The 19,125-nt window shown below is 34.5% G+C and overlaps 3 protein-coding genes across 4 annotated transcripts in view; 1 reads left to right on the forward strand and 2 right to left on the reverse strand.

Moving 5' to 3' along the window:
• On the forward strand, positions 1-6,814 carry LOC128989936 (uncharacterized). The gene is made up of 5 exons (XM_054412089.1): positions 1-128; positions 704-922; positions 1,460-1,582; positions 3,070-3,261; positions 5,792-6,814. Exons 1-5 carry the CDS (start codon positions 105-107, stop codon positions 6,680-6,682), a joined length of 1,449 nt encoding a protein of 482 aa, XP_054268064.1. The 5' UTR covers positions 1-104; the 3' UTR covers positions 6,683-6,814.
• Positions 6,671-13,224, reverse strand: LOC128989261 (uncharacterized). Its single transcript, XM_054411138.1, has 7 exons — positions 13,080-13,224; positions 11,975-12,055; positions 11,339-11,404; positions 10,404-10,478; positions 9,593-9,640; positions 8,546-8,642; positions 6,671-7,619 (listed from the first exon to the last, which is right to left on the reverse strand). The coding sequence occupies exons 1-7, from the start codon at positions 13,222-13,224 to the stop codon at positions 7,496-7,498; spliced, it is 636 nt and encodes a 211-aa protein (XP_054267113.1). The 3' UTR covers positions 6,671-7,495.
• Positions 13,225-13,929: 705 nt separating this feature from the next.
• LOC128990574 (DNA polymerase delta catalytic subunit-like) overlaps positions 13,930-19,125 on the reverse strand; it is a 35,558-nt gene continuing 30,362 nt past the window's right edge. For both annotated transcript variants that reach the window (XM_054413009.1, XM_054413008.1), the window contains 5 exons: positions 18,960-19,103; positions 18,356-18,485; positions 16,777-16,960; positions 14,456-14,545; positions 13,930-14,097 (listed from right to left, as the gene is read on the reverse strand). In XM_054413009.1, coding sequence (XP_054268984.1) covers positions 14,001-14,097; positions 14,456-14,545; positions 16,777-16,960; positions 18,356-18,485; positions 18,960-19,103 — 645 coding nt within the window. In that variant the 3' untranslated portion in view covers positions 13,930-14,000. The remainder of the gene's footprint in view (positions 14,098-14,455; positions 14,546-16,776; positions 16,961-18,355; positions 18,486-18,959; positions 19,104-19,125) is intronic.

Genomic DNA, 19,125 nt, shown 5'->3' on the forward strand with positions numbered 1-19,125 from the left:
ACTTGAGTGGAGTAATTAAAAATTTTGAAATTTGGTTTTAAGTGATTGAAAAATATTGAAGCTCGTCAAGATAGTGCAACTAGTTGGGTTTATTGAAAATTAATATGACAGAAATAAATATTCCAGAAGTAAGTTTCGTTTGGTTTTGATTATTTTGATTTTGTGTGTGTAAACAACAGAGACTTATGTGAATGTGAAGAAACAATAATATATTTGTTATATCTACATAGAATTCACTTAGTCATTTAAATTAAATATGTTACTGTCAGTTTTTAATGAAGTTAAATATGACGTCACTTGCACCTCTTTATGCAAAATAAAATAGACAGTGGTTAGACAAAGTAATTAAAACATCAAAATATTGTCATACATATCCAGTAGTGCCAATCTAAAGTTAAATCAAGTCAGAAAAAAAGACACAGTTAGGAACTTTCTTGTTGGATGAAATATGTGCTTGCTTAGGTACTAATTTTTTGGCTACCTTTGCGTGCATTAGAAAGAATCTGTTTCTATCAGATTCCTTTCTGTGTCCCATACAGAGTAGCCCTAGCACCAGAATTTGTCCGTTTTATTTCCTATCCTTGTCATGTCCGTTTCTTTTGTTGATTACGAGTAGTAGCCAAACATATAAGTGTAAACATATAAAGTGTGGTTCGACATCTTTTAAAGTACCCATACTTAAGAATTCCCTTACTAATTCCAGGAAGAGTTTGGAGAGCCTGCCCTCAACTATTGGCAGCCATTGTCAAAACCTGTTCCAGTGGCACCAGTTGCAGCGGACTGTATGGCAAATAATTATGAGAACCCTGGTTGGGCTTATCAAACCCCAAACTATCTCCCACCCCCGTACTTGCCTCCCTGTACTTCCTACCAACAGATGTATCCTGTCAACAACGTTTTACCACCGTACATCCAAAATCAGGTATGGCAGTTGTCCTATTGAGGTTGTGGGGTTAGGTGTTAGAAAGCTTTGATAAATTGGTTAAATTTAATAAAATAAGAATTTTGGAGAAGATAATAATAAGTTATTTAGAATACAGTAACTAATTCACATTGGAGCATCATAGTCATAACGTAAACTTTGGATATTGCAAGTATACTTTTTTTCCTACGTTGTAAAATCATGATCATATTTTGGTGTTTGATAACTCTTTAGTATTTACGATGACTTCTAAATATTTCTCTCTTAATTCAGAGTTAATTGTACAATGAATTCTATACTCTTTTGGCTATACAGTTTTATTACCAGGTAAGGGATGGTTTATAGATTGTGAAGAGCTTTTACTTGGTTAAAATCTCAAAATATTTTTTAAGTCAATGAAACAAACATCAAAACAAAATTATATTGGACAGAAACACTCTTAGAATTCTTTCCAGATAATCCTCATGATGTCAAATATTAGGGAGTATGTTTTACCTATGATTCTAATCTGTTGTTGGTTTGTTTTTACCACCACAGGAATGCGACTTTTCACCGCCAGTGCCTATTGAGGGAGGAGCAAGAAGAAGAATGTCACAATACGCTCTAAATAACACTAGCTATGATCTGTTTTCACTATCAGCAAATCCTGGCTATGAACAGGTAGCCTAGTTAAGAAAATACTATGCCTATTAAGAAAGAATTTTAGTGTTCACCTCCTAAATAGCTGTCTAGCCGTCAGAGCGGAAATGTTGTTGCGCCCGTTTTTGCAATTTAAGTTTAAAAAGTGTGCTACAGTTGACAATCCCGCTAGTTGTGATGTAATAACTGAATACAATAAATGAAGGTTCTGCCTTGAAATGCAATCAGTTTCAAAATTGCTAAACTAAAGTTTATGTCCAAAAAGTTGTTTATGGCAATGTCCAACATCACACAGCAAATAGCAAACAAGATCCCGTTCATTCATTCAAAAAGGTTTTCACTCAACTACCCTTTCTACAGTTCCGTACCTGGCTCCTAGTGACTTTATTTTGTCACAAAATGAAAACTTGGTAAGCAGAATGGCGCTTCAATGACAACTAGGAGCACCAATAGCTTATAACTAGATTGCCGAGCTCGCAGGCAGCGGGATTCTATGAAAAAGGGATTTCAAAGCGCAATAATTATTAAGGGCCTCAATTAGTTTGGCCAGATGAATAGTATTTTAGTTGCTCTTTTAAATGAGGTTTTGGACAGTTTTCTCTCAAAACTTGGATAAAATACCAATGGTGTGGATAGACACAATTGTTAATTGTCTGGGTAGCCGAGAGGTGATATAAAAGGAAATCTGAAGGTCGCTGGTTCGATTCCAAGATAGAGTGTTTCCTGACCCAGATGCCATTTGTCATCGAGCTATGAATTAGATGTTATCTAACAAAAAAGTCGATGTTAGATAGTAACAAGACCAGGGTTTGGGCCATTACATTTCAAAAACATTAAACAAATGTCATTAGTGTAGAAAACAAACAAATAACAAAAAACACAATGAAAAAATGATGCAGTGATACTCTTTCCTTGCACAAACGTTTAATTTAATCCTAAAACGTTTTATATTTTCTGAATAGCCCTTGAATATTATTTTTTGCCAAAACATTTAGTTTGGTTTTAAATAGTAAAAATATCAACATTTGAATACAATATTAATATCACTTTGTAGATTCTGTAGGATAAATACTTCCTATAATGACACAGATTTAGTTTTCTTTGGGGTTTTATTTAATAACTTAATACCAGTTTCCTCTCAAATTAGGAAGTGTTTTTTGCATCCAAGTATTTAAAGCTATTACACGTATTACATGTTTTTATTTTGTTAACAGAAATTATCCATCACAGGTAGGTAATGTTAGTGTCTAAAGTTGATCTGTTGAAAGCATTACTAATTAGTATTGTAATGACCAACAACAACTCGGTACAGAATTGATGTATAGGATTAAACCTTCATTTTAAGCTGAGTTACAAAATGCACGTGGTTACTCAGTGTATCAGGGAATAACCAGATGATAAAATACATCGGAGTAAAGTTTCAAATCTTCATTTGTAGGCTACCCAAAAATATTCAAACAGTATTTTCAAAATGATAATTCCTTAATGTTTGAATTTCCCCATTTCAGATTTACACGACAATGACTGACAACATGATACAAGATGAGGTCACTCGAGCAGCAAAGACATTGTTTAGCAAGAGGAACCGAACGTTGATGCATTGGCTCAACCCTGATGTGAACAAGAATCAGATCAAGGTCGACACGGACGCAGCCTGGGAGATGCTTCCGGCCGTGCAGAAAAAGTTTTTCATCTCTCAGGTAAGGTGAATTCCTTGTCTGTGGTTAAGTACACTTTATACAGTTTATTTTTCCTACAGTTACCTGACAAAAAGTTCACCTGAAGGTGGGCTTCCTTACACTGATTATAGCACAGGAAGTTGATAATTGCTGTATCTACTTACTTTTGTTGCACACCAGTATTCCAACCAAAACAACACAAAACAGTGTGCTTTTATTAGGCACGTAATATGTGTACGCTTGAAAATAAGTTGGCAACACTTAAAGATAGTACAACTACGATCAGCTGGTGCAGCGTTTTCCCATTTTGTTCAATGTTTAGATTTAACCTAACCTAAACACGTGTTGTACACACTGAGCAATAATTACAACTGGAGTCGCCACTTTGTGTTTAAAAAGCGTACACTGTTTTGCTGTTTTTTTTCCAGTTATTTGTGTTGTTATGTTGGCCTTTGATCGGTTGGTTGTATAGCTGACAAATTCGAACCAATCAGATGGGGTTATTTTTGACAAGTCCAACCAACCGAGACAGTGTGACCAACAAAACACAGCAAGCAGCCATCTTGATGGCACTTTTTTATGTTCAACCAGAGAGTAGTGAGTCCAGTTATATTCTATTCATCTCTATAATTATACAGTGTTTGAAAGACTATTATTTATATGCTTTATAGTAACTGTAGGAAAAATATAATGTGTAACACGAGTGCAAAATGCCTTTGCTGCACTCGAGAAACTTTCCACACTCGCCTACGGCTCGTGCGTAATTATTTCCATCGTGTGCAGCAAAGTGCTACTTCGCCCGCTAGTTACACAAATAACTAGTGTCGCTATCATTCAATTGCATACTTTCGAATAGGGATAAGAGGCTCATTTTATACTGAATGTGAGTAAAAGATTGATGTAGAAAAATTTAGAAGCATTTAGTTTTGTTACTGCCAAGGACTAGCTGTGTATTTAGCCATTGCCATTTGAGAGCTACATGACCGAAAATGAGATGGACAGTTTCAAACAATTAAAAAATATAAGATATAACATCAGTTGGTGAGGGAAAGGTTCTCTTTTGGATTAGATAAGATTTACCTTTGTAAATGCATAACTTATCGTACCTTTTCCCAAAACTCCCTAGCCATAAGGAAACTTGGTAAGATCGATGTTATCATTATCAATTCTGAGATGGGGACGTGATATAGGTGCTTATTTTTACCCAAAGATGAGTATGATGGCGTGAAATGATCTGTGTAGCTTGGTTACTGACTATATAAGCTGTTTCATTAGGCAGAATAATTTATTTAAAGCCCGATGACAGCTGGGTTAAGTTTAGACTTTTAAACCATCAAAAAGCTACTAACTTTTTTCAGGATCGATCCGGCACCATAATTGATTGTTAAGTGAGTAGAGTACTACAACCACTCAGCTACTCAATAAGCAGATAAAAATTGTACTAAACAGAGGAAAGAATAGAAAGGTATAAATTTGTTTAAATAACATACCAAAAGAAAATTATGGTAAAAAAGCTTACATTTGCAGAAAATTAAGTACACATTTTTTTGCCCCACCAAAATTTTGGGCATATAGTAATGCAATTATAATTCTTATTAGAGATTATATTGTTCATACAGGTAAAGTAACGGGATCTAATCATAGCAAATGAAATTGATTTTTACCTTAATTCAATCCTCTGTAGTAAAATATTCATCTATAGTTCATTTTGTTTCATTTAATTAAGGGGAGATGCCCAGTTTTTCGGACAAAAAATTAATTTTTTGTTTATTGCATTGAAAAATTCTTCATCTTTTCCTGATTCAGAAAATATATAATTTTAATATATTTACTACAGTCTAACAATCATAAAAAATAATATAAATAGTACTACACACTCGGTTTTAGTCACAATGGGCTGAATTAGCGTCAATGAAATTTATGTTAGAAATTTAATTTTGTTGAATGGTTGCACTGAATAAATGTTGTTGCTAGGTTAAATAGTCAACAAAAATCTTTTTCTGTTTGTTTTTCTTTCTTCATAACATATGTGTATATAATAATAGTGCTGTTTGTGATGAGGAATAATGTGGCATAGGGTAGGCCTAGGCTTGACTTTAAATGAGTTTTTCCGAAACTGTGTTTTATAATGTTTAGGTACCATTTTCCAGACTACTATAAGTACCACTGACTTCAAATTTTTTTCTGTTACTTAGGACATCATGGCCCACAAAGTGTACTAAAAGTTTGCTTCTATGTTTAAAAAAACATTAACAATAAAATTAATTAATATTTGTAAAATAGTGAAAAAAATTATATATTTTAAAAATTTTGATAAAATATGATTTTTTTGGTAGAACATATTTAAATTAGTACAGTTTGTCTTAAATGTCAATACAAATAAGTAGTTAAAATTTGATATGCATAGCTAAAAGGGTTCTTTCTTAAATGGTACCTAAGCAACACGATGTTTACCCATATAAAATGCATTAAATCTAAAAAGTGGGCATCTCCCCTTAAATACAGTATCATTAATCTGTCAAATGATCTAATATTAACACTCTCATTGCAGGTGCTAGGAAAGTTTTCACCGCATGTATCAAGCTTGATGGTAAATCCACAGTTGGACCCTTCACAAGTTGACAATCCAAGTCCATGTATGGTCAACATCTTTAACCCTAGTGGATCAAGGGCAACTGGTTTTAAAAAAAGACGAAAAAAGAATCCTGAGGATAAAAAAGTTAAACCTGATAGTAATGTCCAAATGATAAAAACTGTTATTAAAACTGAAGTAGAAGATAGTTGTGATTCTGGACTAGTTATTGATATTGGTCCAGAGGTAAAGTCCAAAGAAGTTCCTTCTGTACAAGTACAAAGGGTAAAACGGAAATACACCAAAAGGAAACATAAAGAAAGTACTTTAGGAGTGAATGTTCAAAATACCCCTAATACTTCCCTAATGTGTGCCTTGCCTGTCCGTGTAGAAGATATAAAAGTGGAAAATGATTTAGATATCTCTAATATTACTCAACCAAAAACTGAGTTGCCCGATGAATCCACTGAAGCAGGAGATACATCGAATAAGATAGAATGTGGTAACACAAAGAATAAAAAGCCAAAGGTAGACAAAAACGAATTACCTCTAAAACCCAAACGGAAGTACGTAAAACGAAAACTTGTTAGGAAAAAGTACAAAAAAAGAGAGCCAAAACAAAAACCTCCAAAGGATGAAATTGTTTTGCCAGAAGTAGTTGGAACCGACAATAATGAACCAGAACCTGAGCCCATGAATGAAGAGGAAATGGAAATAGATTTGTGGATTGAATTAGAAGACGATTCCATTCTTACAAATGAGGAGGTTGACAATTTTCTTAATGGCATTGACGATCCTGACCATCTCTTTAGCGAATTAGGTATTGTAATGGAAAATCAAGAATTACCAGAATTATTCAACAATCCGTAAATTTATTCTGTAATTTAAAATTTATTACATTCAATAAATAGCTTAGTTTAGAGAGCCTTGGACTGTAAAACAAGTGTATGGGGTCTTGGAATTGTTGGCTGATACTAGTAAAATCTAACCATACAACATGTACCCCTGGAGTTTTATTTCCATTTATTTTATTTACTTTGTACTAACTATTAAACTAATTTAAAGTGATTAAACAGAATAAGTTAGAAACTCTTTCATACAGAAATTGTTGAGCTATAATATAGGTTATTAATATAAATATACATTTTCTTGTATACACTATCTTAGTCAGAAACATGAATAAATAGTTTATTTTTAAATACCTAAGAACTATTTGACATGTAATTTTTTAATATATTATAAATTATTATTTTTCCTCAGGAAAGATATTCATTATTAGTTGAACCCCTCATATCTGTTGAGTGTGTGACTGCAACGAAGATATGTTATAGTCAAAGATAAGAAAGAAACGTACAAAAAATAAAAGCGGGGCCAAAAAACAAGAACCAGATGATCGATAAACAAATTTAAAGCGAGAGAATGGTCAAATTTGGTTGTAAAACCCCTAAAATGAATTTAAAAAAATGTCGTAACAAAGGTTTCTCTATTCAGAGACTTGCCCAGCAAATGCAAGTAGAAACGCGGGTGTAGGTTTGAAACAGAAAGATGAAGTCAATAATGTCTAAGTTAGATATGGGAGGTTCTATTGTATTGACCAGAAAGTGTGTTGGCAAATGTTTTTTTTTATATTTATCTACACTCATTTTCAAAAGAAGAAGCACAGTTTTGGCAACAATTTATTTTTTATCCACATTGGTAGTATTCTCTGAAGTCACTTCTTAATATTTTGCATTTTTCTAATGACAATAGGAATGGTTTAGCTGCAGCGATTGAGAGGTACTTGCCTGCTCTCACTAAAAAAATATCCCTGAAAAAATAAAGTTATTACATTCCATTTTACCAAGTGTAATAAAATAGTAAAAGTAATAAAAGTAATAAAATCATCACATATGCAAACACCAATTATTTGTTTAATTGGTAACAAATATGATCAATTTTTAGAGTTAATGATTATTATGTCAAATATTCAAAAGTAATACCTTCAAAGAAATTTACCTGCATACTGTATTGGTAATTTTTGCATTTCAAACTGTAAGTAAAAATACATAAATGTGATCAAAACACGTTTGAAATGTTACATGTAGGATGAGCTGAGAAATTCTGTTGTAGGAAATATTGCCTGGTATATATATGAAATACTAACACACAAATTTAGGTACTGACCTAATGTTTAAAATGATCACTGTGTTAGGACATTCATAGTGAATAAAATCTTTTAACACATTCGCTGCTGACCGCTAGATGCCGGGACGGCGCCAGGAGCTGAACTAGCGCTCGCCACTGCGTAACATTGCCGCTGATCACTGAATTATAGTAAAAACAACCGTAGTTATACTGGATAGCAGTGTTCTGCAATAAAACTGGCTTTGGACTTAGTACTAAGCGATTCTGATAGATAACAGCACTACCCAGGCTGCAGTCGGTAAAGTAGAGTCGCTATCTAGCAGGAAAGAGGTGGGACAAAGCCCTGATCTAAACGACCCTGGTGGTGATTTTGGGAAACTATATTTTTTATTGTCAGAAAAGTACGTCCCCACGCAAAGAAATATAGGACGCTCGTGACGAGCTGGCTGATCCATGGAAACGTTAAACAACAATAAACGGTGACGTTCTGGAACGTTCCTAGCTCCTGGCGCCGTGGCACCGCTGACGTTCCGGAACGTCCGTAGCAGCAAATGTGTAAAAATAAACCCTACGCATTAGTTGTAGATTTACATAGTGTCTGTCTTTTACCTGTTAAGAACTTCTTTTGCTGAATCTGCTGATGAAGCCATCTGTCCCTTCCACAAGAAGCCTCTTTTTTGCTCAAATGGGTTTCCTCTTAGCATCCCTGCAATTTTTACAAACATTTATCTTTGTAGTTTTTAATCTAAAAAAAAACTTGTGGCAAACTACAAACATCAATTCCAGATCTTAATTTATAATATAGAATATGTATAATATTTTAACTTTACATAATAAACACATCTTACATAATCTTACCGTTTTTTTCTTGCATAAACGTTTTATTTAGCCATTTTCTGTATTTACTACATTATTTTCTCCTGACATAGAACGTTTTATTGCTTGAAATAAACACTCTCTAGCCTTAAGAGTAATTTATGGCAGTTATTTCTTCTTTTAGTAGCAAGATTTTAATATTTTCCTCATCTTTAAATAATAGCCAAAGACGAATTAATTTGAAGTTTAAGGTATGTTTCTGAGCATAGAGTGCATTTTGCGGTTTACTTCATTTCATGTAATGGTTCCTGATTAAAAAGTATTTAAATCAAATACAGTAGTCACAGTTATCAGACCATCCGAGTTAACCTCCTCTGCAATGTCATGGTGTCACCTCATTTCTCAAATAAAAATTACAATTTTTTCCCAAATTTTCATTGCGATTTTTATTATCTCAACCAAATTTTTTTTAAACTCTCCCTCGATCAAGACACAATTGTCAACATGACCAACGCTCGCAACGCAATCGTCAACTCATCCTCACAGCGCCAGCGTTAACATTTTTATAATTATCTGTGTTATCCGACCTTTTTGCTTATCCGACCTTCCTGTGGCCAGTTCAGGTAGGATAATCGACACTCTACTGTATAACAGCTTCTTGTGCATTACTGCCTGCTCTCTGAAATCGTAACTCAAACCGCACACACATTCACCCTAAATTTAAATAAACCTTCAGTCAACATCAGAGCAAAGTAACCAGACCATCAACATGGAGATCATATTGTACACACAAGTTATGTAATATATGACTTGTAAAATGCAAATAATGACTAAACTCACCATGAGTTCTCGGAATCAATATTCTTGAGCTGGATTGGTCGTCTTCACCTGGAAACCTTTCATGGTAATTATTTGTGTCGAAACATTTCATTTGATGACACACTGTATTTTTGTGTCATAAAAGCAACAAGATAGTTGAAATTACCCCTGATGAGAGTCACACATTTTTTACTGACTGTTTTCTTGAGATGAAAACGTCCGACAGATTATGTAAACTCTTTTGAGTAAAATTTCAAGTTGGCTAAGCATTGCTAACAGAACAGCTGAACATCTAAATTTATTGCTACCACTTCGGGTTTAGCTACATTCTTCGATTTCTCTTTGTCTTGGTGAATATGGACATGAGTTTATGGAAACCATCTGAAATTTCCTTTAACCTAGATATTCTAGGCTAACCTTGGCAGTTCTCGACTCTTGAGTCTTGCGATATGGGAAATTGACAATAAGCATTTAATACAAAGGAGGCATTTCCATAAAATAAAAAGGGTGTTGACATTCTTTCTGAATAGAAGGTTCATCATTATGATTACTTCATAAATAAACTCATTGGATTAAGTGAATTTTGGAAGAGAAATATTAAATGTTTACCATTGAACTCATCCTTAAGACATTTTAATCAGGAGTATATTACTGAAATAAATACTGTGAAGTAAAGTAATGTAAGCGAAAAACATAGTCTGACTATCACATTTGTTTGCTGCTTTGCATATGTAATATCGTAAGAATTATATGTCAACAATCTAAGAAGTGTTTTTACATCAAATAATAGTTTTTATAGCTGACTCATTATTTTTAATACTGTAATATATACCTTCTTCAGAGCCACCAAAAGTGGACTCCTCTTCCTCTGAGTCTTCGTCTCCAACTGGTTTTTGTAGCTTAAAATCTGAAATAATATAATATTAGGTTTGTGATGATAAATAATTACCAATTGCACTAGAAACTGTTTAGAACATATTAAAGTCTGTTGCACAAGTGAAAACCCAAACATTAAGATGCACAGTAGCATAAGAAGCTAATGCGCATGTGTGGGCAGAAGGCAGCACAGCTGGCAGGCTCAATTTAGTGAGAACATTTTCTTAGCACCACGCCGTGGCATGATATACATTTGTATATATATACATATATATATACATAAATATACCTGTATATTTATTTGTCATATAACTTTGATGTGTATTGATAATTTTAAGAACGCTCTTGCCTATCTTTGGAAAAAGTGTATATTATGACTGTTGGATTGTGTTTACTGTCACTGTTATTGTGAAACATTAGATGAATTATGGCTGGCGATCACATGTATTACTCTCGCCATGAAACACTCACCAATAAAATGCTAATCCAAAAACTACACAGTCAAAAAACAGTTTATAAGTCCAAACAAAACTGCTAGCTCTTGAGGTTGTGGCCTTCCATTATAGAACAAACTCTCAGCAGTAACAAAATTGTTTGAAAAAAAGTTATTGCAATTTCACTTGGCTTGTCAAACAGCTGGTTAAATGTTACAATAAGGATGCCAACATAATCCAAAATTAAGAAAAAGGTGGGATGTTACAACAAATTTACATTAAGTATAATTTTAGGGAATTGATAGAATTAAAATATTTAAAACAATTAAAACTTTTATGAAACATCCAAAGAGAGAAATCCAAAATCAAGTGTTATAAAAGTAGGGCTACAGATATTATTAAAATTCAACAAAATTTATGTGGAGATAAATCGTAATATTTTATACTAAATACTAACTTTTGAATTTGTTCATCGTCCTTTTTGCGCTGTTTGGGTTCTGAAGACGGGCACCAGCTGAAGGCCCTGCATCAAATATTACAAATAAAATTAGATTAGATTGATTTAACTTGTTAATAAATGTCATAATTACAAACAAAACATGTTGAGTGCAGGCTGGTCACCGAGGACCGGCCGTGAAACTTGCGCGCAGGCCGGCCCGGTCACCCGTGCTCGGCTAAGTCCAGCTAAAATGAATCAGTCATTTTCGCACGGCATTAAGGAGTAGACGGAAGTTATTGCGTGTGCGTTGCTAGCTAAGATTTTAAAAATATTTTCAGGCCCTGGGGAAGTACCCACTGATATTTTTACCGCACCCAATGTGTTATAAGCTAGGTAGTATACCACTAGTTCTAGTTTAGCATTTGGCTTAAATGTTTAGTATTAATGTTTTTACTAGAATATAAATAGGTTGAAAGTAGCAACTGGTGTTTTGTCAATGTACAACATCGTACAAACATAAATAAAACTTAGAAAACTAGTTATAATATTGCAATAATCCTAGAACAGTTAGCAAATGTAACGTTCAAGGCTGGGTTTAACAATGTAATAATTAACTGAAAGCACAGTTTCTTGTGTATCAAGTCAAGCACTCACATGTCAATGCTGTGTGGTCTATCTGGTAGTTTTCATCAGTAATAAACCGCTCCAGTTCATCCACTTTACCTCGTTGAATGTCTGAAAATTTTAAACTCTTTTATCTTGTAGAATTACTTTAACAGTCATCCACTTTTTCTACGTATTTACAGCTGAATTTGAATGCAGCCTAAGTGTGTAATGAATGAGAACAACATACTTTGTTACCGAATATAATCAGCTGTTTCAAACCCAAACCATTTTTATACCAATGGTCAAGGATAGTGGAATGCTGTGCTAGGTAAAATGAGGTGCACTCCAGCTTGGCCTTATCTTGCAACTAAAAATTATGATATTTCAACTATTTGTTATTTGAACTTTTTTTACTTGGTGTTGTTTGATACAACATTTTAGATAAAGTGTACTCTTGATATATTTTGATAATATTTTTCCATGAAATTAGCCATTTTTTAAATTTAGGCTTAAGTCATAAAAATTTTAACGGCTGCCATTTTTAAGCCAACAAATATTTTTTTTATATTTTTAATGATTATTTTATACAAATAGCATATTACCAATTTAACTTGTATACCAATTGTCAAAGATATTTTTAATAACCTTAAAGATACAAATACCGAAACAAAAAACTAAATTTGTGATATCTTGCTAACGAGGTGTTTTTTATGGTATTCTTGATTTTTGTTTTATTTTTACCCATAAAATTATGAGTTTGTTGTACTTACTTTTGGGATACCCTGTATATATTAGAAGTTACTTGCAAAAATTTACCATCAACTAAAAGATGTTATAATAATACTACTTTAATATACAGAAACTTACTTTGTAAAATATGGTATTGGACACTTTTTATAATTAGATGAATGGGTTTTTAGACAAACAGTATTCAAGCAAGAACATTAATTTTGATTAACTCTTTTTTTTATTTACCGAATTGTTAAGTTCATAGGTTTTTTGTAATCAGGCCGATATCAAGTTGAGGGGATATTTTTTGTGTACTTACAACCATTTTGTACAGAACAGTACTGAAAAAACAAAAAAAACTAGTGTTGAAAAAAATTTACGAAAAAAATTATTGTAAGTAGTTTAAAGTATAAAATTCAACTACCTTTATACAGATTGTAGCCGTCCTGAGCCATAGCCAGGGAGACAGCAGCCGGCAGCAGTAGCCAGGACAGTGAGGTAGGCATGACAATGACTGAGACTCTGACAGCAGACGACGCTTCATTTATCTTGTCAAACCACCCCCTCATTAAACCCACAGCAATGAGACTGTCAGAGACAGCTGCGCTTTCACTTCTTACCGAGTATTTTTGGCGAATCGACTGTTTGTTCTTGACAGCATTCAGAGATAAAAATGTTGAATGGAAAACAATTAAACTTAAATTTTGAATTGTATTTTTAAAGTGATACTAACATACACATTGTACTGTAGTTCTATTTGACCAATAGAGTAGCTACTAAATAGATATTTTACAGGTTCGGCCAGGCACATTGCTCTTTCTCAAATATATATTAAAAATTTTTTAAACATTTACCTTTTAAAAACAGTTGATGATTCTGTTTAAAACTGGTGGTTAAACTGTTTAATATGTGACCATGTCTATTGCAAGATTGTTTTTCTCAAGGACAATAAAGGATTTCTGATTTCTGTTAAACTTGTGAACTGTATACCTCTTACATAGCATTAGACTAACATGTCCCATAACACCAGGTACAATTACTTCTTATCTTTAGACTTCAGGTTCAGAGCAATGAATGGTATGTCTCAATGCAATTTCAGTTCATAAAATAACTAACATTTATGTTCTTACATTTCTTAAACCATTTAATAATTCATCAATAATAATAGTTAATACTTTAATAGTTCATCAACCTAAATCAGTGGCCAACAATAAAACGTCCGAAAAAGGAAAAACACAGGAAAGTAAAAGTCTATTATAAATAAAAACATTTAACTATTTACTAAAAACTTATAATTTATCATAAAAACAACTTTAAAATACAAACAAAGAAAGGCCATTGGTGATCACCAGGTAGGGTTGCCAAATCGCTGCAAAGCTTTGTCTTGTGTAGATAGATCCATCTGGACTTTCTTACGCATGTAGAAGATGGGACAATCACGGCTGAGGAATAATACATACGTTCAATAAAGGCTAAGTACTAATAGTTAAACAATAATTATCTACATTTTTACAAAAGTCCTCAGTGTTCACTTTAGATGTTATCTAGCCAAGTGTCACAGGAAGCAAAAGTGTAAAGTGAGGACTATTTCTATTTCACGACTCACCTACTAAAATAAATAAAGCTTTTCGCATGTGTTATTTTCATACTGTGAATTAAACTAACATTTCCCACCAAATCGTTTCATCATTTCACCTTCTGATAACCAGGCGAATATAACAACCACTTCAGCTCTTGGCATAAGCCAATAATTCGGCTACACCTATAAAACTTGGCAAATCAAAATATCAACATATTCACCTTGTACAAAGAACCTCTTCGTGCAAGCTGCCTTGGCACCGTTGGCATTCCGTCCAAAGCCGACAGAATCGATTTTCTATTTCTTGCAATCTAAATAAAACAACATATTACTCTCAAACACTAGATAAGGGAATTACAATTTACCGATGTCCAAATAATAGTACTAAGTCCGATGAACAAATTTAAATGCAATATCTTGAAATAGGGGAAGGTTTGTATAACACTTTTAATGTCTGTATTAATACAATTAAATTAAATTAAAATAATATTTATTGTCATAAATACATCTGTGTTATTATAAATAATGGCTATGAAACTATAACTATATGTCACACAGTTTTATAATATTGTTTGTTTGTATAATATTGTTTGTGAGTTATCCATATAAATCCCAAAGTACCCATGAACTTTTGAGAAAACTACAAGTCACACCCCCATAAACCATATACTTAAAATGGCGAGAAACCTTGCACAAAACTATTCATTATTTCATAAATTGCCCTATAATAAGACCAAAAGCTGGCAAAATTGCTGAAGGCTGGGGAATTGCTGCCGTAATTCCTTTCTAAAGGGAGCTTTCCACATACCTAAAGTTAAATAATTTATAAATAAAAACACTTTTTAAAAATGCCACATTTTTTACCCTTTGCGGTCGAATGGCGAGTATAGGTCGCCTTGTAGGTGTGACTTGTAGTTTTCTCATAAGTTCATGGGTACTTTGGGCTTTATATATGGATTAACTCTGCATTGCTTACAGTCGGGACTACGTAAGTTTGCAGTTGAGGGAGGAGCTTATTTACCATATGGTTTTGAATGAACCGATGAGAACCATGTGGTGTTGCCAAATCTAATAATACCAGCTGATTTGAAAATATTGCTTAGTATATTTTAATTAGTGTTGTCAACGAGCGATGTGGCAACGTCGCACTAGCCTTGTCTTGTGATTGGCTGCCACCAACTGCAAACTTACATGGTCCCGACTGTGGGTGCTGATTGGTCCTTGGATGAACATGCAGTTTAAATTATATAACATGTTGAGGTAAATGAATAATTGGCGAGCTGTCCGGAGTGTGGGAACTGTTTATGACGATTAGATTAAGGTATCTGCATTCCTAAAATTCAATGGGTAGGGAGAAAAACGGGTCCGCGATGTAGGAAGTGGTGAAGGAAGTAGTCAAGGCGACCTGTCCGGAGTGTGGAAACTGTTTATGACTATTAGATTTAGGTATCTCCAATCCAATAATGCTAAGGGAAGGGAGGTAAACAGGTCCGTGACGTAGGAAGTGATGAAGGAAGTAGTAAAGGCGAGTTTTTCGGAGTGTGGGAACTGTTTATGACGATTAGATTAAGAGGTATCAGCAATCCTACAATGCTATGGAAAGGGAGGGAAACAGGTCCGAGACGTAGGAAGTGGTGAAGGAAGTAGTAAAGGCGAGTTGTTCGGAGTGTGGGAACTGATTATGACGATTAGATTAAGGTATCTGCAATCCTAAAATGCTATGGAAAGGGAGGGAAACAGGTCCGTGACGTAGGCAGTGGTGAAGGAAGTAAAGGTGAGCTGTCAGGAGTGTGGGAACTGTTTATGACGATTAGATTAAGGTATCTGCAATCCTAAAATGCTATGGAAAGGGAGGGAAACAGGTCCGTGACGTAGGCAGTGGTGAAGGAAGTAAAGGCGAGCTGTCCGGAGTGTGGGAACTGTTTATGACGATTAGATTAATGTATCTGCAATCCTAAAATGTTTTGGGAAGATAGGGAAACAGGTCCACGACGTAGGAGGGGGGGGGGGGTGAAGGAAGTAGTAAGTTAAAGGTGAACACTGTTGAGTGTGGGAATGGATTAATGTATCTGTAATGCTAAAATGCTATGGGAAGAGACTGTAGACTGTAGATTAAAATTATTACGAAACACGAATCGATACATATTTCGATACATGCAATCGTTTACAATAGAAATTTACAACTGGGTTGAAAATAGCTGATTTTTACTCCATGGAGGCTAAAAACGATTTTTACTCCCCAAAGTGTAAAAATGCTACTTTAGACCCGCAACGCATGCATTAAAACATCTGTTTTTACTGCAGTATGAGAAAAACAATATACTATGAACCCTTGATGACTCCGCTCAATTTTGTGGATGCCTCTGCGAACGCCACCTAGTTTAAAAAGTCCAAAATCATCCCAAATTTGATTAGTTTGCTGTTACATTGAGACAGGTAAGTAACCCTGCAATCATGAGTGAAGGATAGGTGTGAATTGGGCTGTGATGCCTTTTGTATCTTTGTTACCAACTAATACCAGTTGTGATAATGGACTACTCACTTGGTCAGCTCCTGCATGTACAGTCGGGCCTGGTCGGGTTGGCAATGCTGACACAGAGGCTGGTTCTCTTGTGCAGTTGGCAGAACTGCCTTGCATCCCAGACACGTCTGCTTCTTGGTGGTGAAGGCAGAGAGAGCTCCAACACGTGAAGTCACCACCGCCTTGGTGCGAGTGTGGTCTCCACCTAAATCAAGTGAATTAACCATCAAGATGGCTTTAAGTGGAGAGGAGTTCTTCAATCCTTCAGCACAAGAAAGTTCTGTTTGCTGATATCTCAAGCTATATTTGTTTTTGTTTTATAAAACGGTTCGGAAGTATGGACCCTCACAAAGAACATAGAGAGAAAATTAATAACTTTTGAGAATAAAATACTGAGGAGAATATACGGACCAACTTTGGAAGATGGGGCGTGGAGGATTAGAAAGAATAACCTTTATAAAAGACCTGATATTGTAGCTTTAATTAGAAGTAGGAGAGTCAGATGGCTTGGGCATGTTAGAAGAAGAGAAGAAGGCAGCAGTATAAGAAGAGTGTGGAGGGGAAAGCCTGAAGGAAGACGCCCACTGGGGAGACCGAGATTTAGATGGGATGACCAGGTTGCTGAAGACATCGGAAGACTGGGCGCAGAGTTGGACGAGGCAGAAGATAGAGAAAGATGGAGGCACCTTGTTGGCGAGGCCAAAAATCTCCTTGGATTTGTGTGGCCACAGGAGTAAGAGTAAGTAAGTAAATAGGTCAAAACACTACTTAATGTGACTGATCCACCAGGTTACAACATTATCCTTAATGTTTTTAAATGTATGCTAGGAAAATGAGCAAAATAGTTGCAGAATTCTAAGCATAAAAATGTTTAATAAACTACAAGTGAAAAATAATATGGATTCTGATTAATTATTTTATAATGATTTATATGATTAACTGTTTTATAAATTATTTGTAGTAGATATTTCTTCTTTACAACATTTTTTGACTGTGATTCAACTGTGATCTTTGAAGTTAATATATTAACTCTATTTATTAAATTGATGACTATGTTTATTACATGTTCTCAACAATAAATTCTATTTCATTCTATCACACAAGATGTTGGCAATTAGATGGATTTTAACCCAGATCTTCAAGGCAGAAGTCCTTGGCCCTAAGCACTGGAACAGCACACCCCTATCAGGTGATTAACATTTATCTTACATTTTCTGTTTGTGTAAAATTGGCTGAACTAGAGATTATGTACCATATGCTAGACATTTACACAAGAATAACTAGAATTGGTTCAAAAATATTTGTAAACAAATGGTTAATTCTATATTAAGGCGGCTCAAGACACAGAAACATTCGTGCCCGTGTATTCCTGTTCATTGTCGGTATTTTTGCACACATCAAAGGGAAAAAATATTTGTTATTCCCAAAAAAAAAAACAGTTGCTTGGAAAACAACATGTGTGTAGATGTCTACTCTCATTAATCGACGAATAGCAAGGCAACTAGATCGCCGAACGTCAATTATTACGAGCTTGGCGAATGGCGCATGTCTGGAGCCACCTTTAAAGCTTAAACGAGAAACAGTATAGGAGTGTACTCACGGAGTAATATAGATTCAGCCTTATCACCAAGAATGGGTGAAAAGATCCTCAGTAGAGGTTTGGACAGTTGGTTCTCCAAGTAGTAGGTACAGTCTATGGGAATGTTGTTTTCTAATACATAAATTGGATCCTGAAAACACGACATGGGTTATTGAATTCTGAATATACTTCTTGTATTGTTTTATTTTAACAGGCTAGACACTTCAGAACATCTGACAACTATATTTAGTGACTATTACCTTTGACTATAGAACTCCCACTGTGAAGAAAACACTCAATTACCCATTTTTAAGTAGTTAACGTTAATGAGATAGTTTATGTGACATAAAATATGCTACAGTTTATTACAAGTTGTTTTTCAGTTTGGCTTGGTTAAAAAGTTTGTGTATTCAACAGAAACAAATAATGGACATCAGCTCACTCTGCCAGTGGTTAAATATAACTTTGGCATTTTTTATACAAACACTGGTGCGAGAAGGATGGGTTCCACATATCCACAAATATTTCAAAGGGTTTTGTCCACTTTCCCTTGAAAACGTTTTAAACAGCTTAATTAAAAATTCAACTGGTATAAGCACACAAAAACTCAACCTCTTGTACCCACCTCAGCCTTCTGGTAGGCCGGGGTGCCTTTGCTGGCCGCTACGATGACGTAAGGCACTCGGTCACCCAGCTTGGGGGCATTACCTGGGTCTCTCTTTCTCATCTTGTTGGCCAGCTCGACATGAGCTTGCTTGGCTGTGTAATCCTACAACACACATACATCTCAA

Source organism: Macrosteles quadrilineatus, unplaced genomic scaffold, assembly GCF_028750875.1.
Source record: "Macrosteles quadrilineatus isolate MER2022 unplaced genomic scaffold, UCM_ALF_1.0 Scaffold_3__2_contigs__length_128488019, whole genome shotgun sequence".
Lineage (NCBI taxonomy): Eukaryota > Metazoa > Arthropoda > Insecta > Hemiptera > Cicadellidae > Macrosteles > Macrosteles quadrilineatus.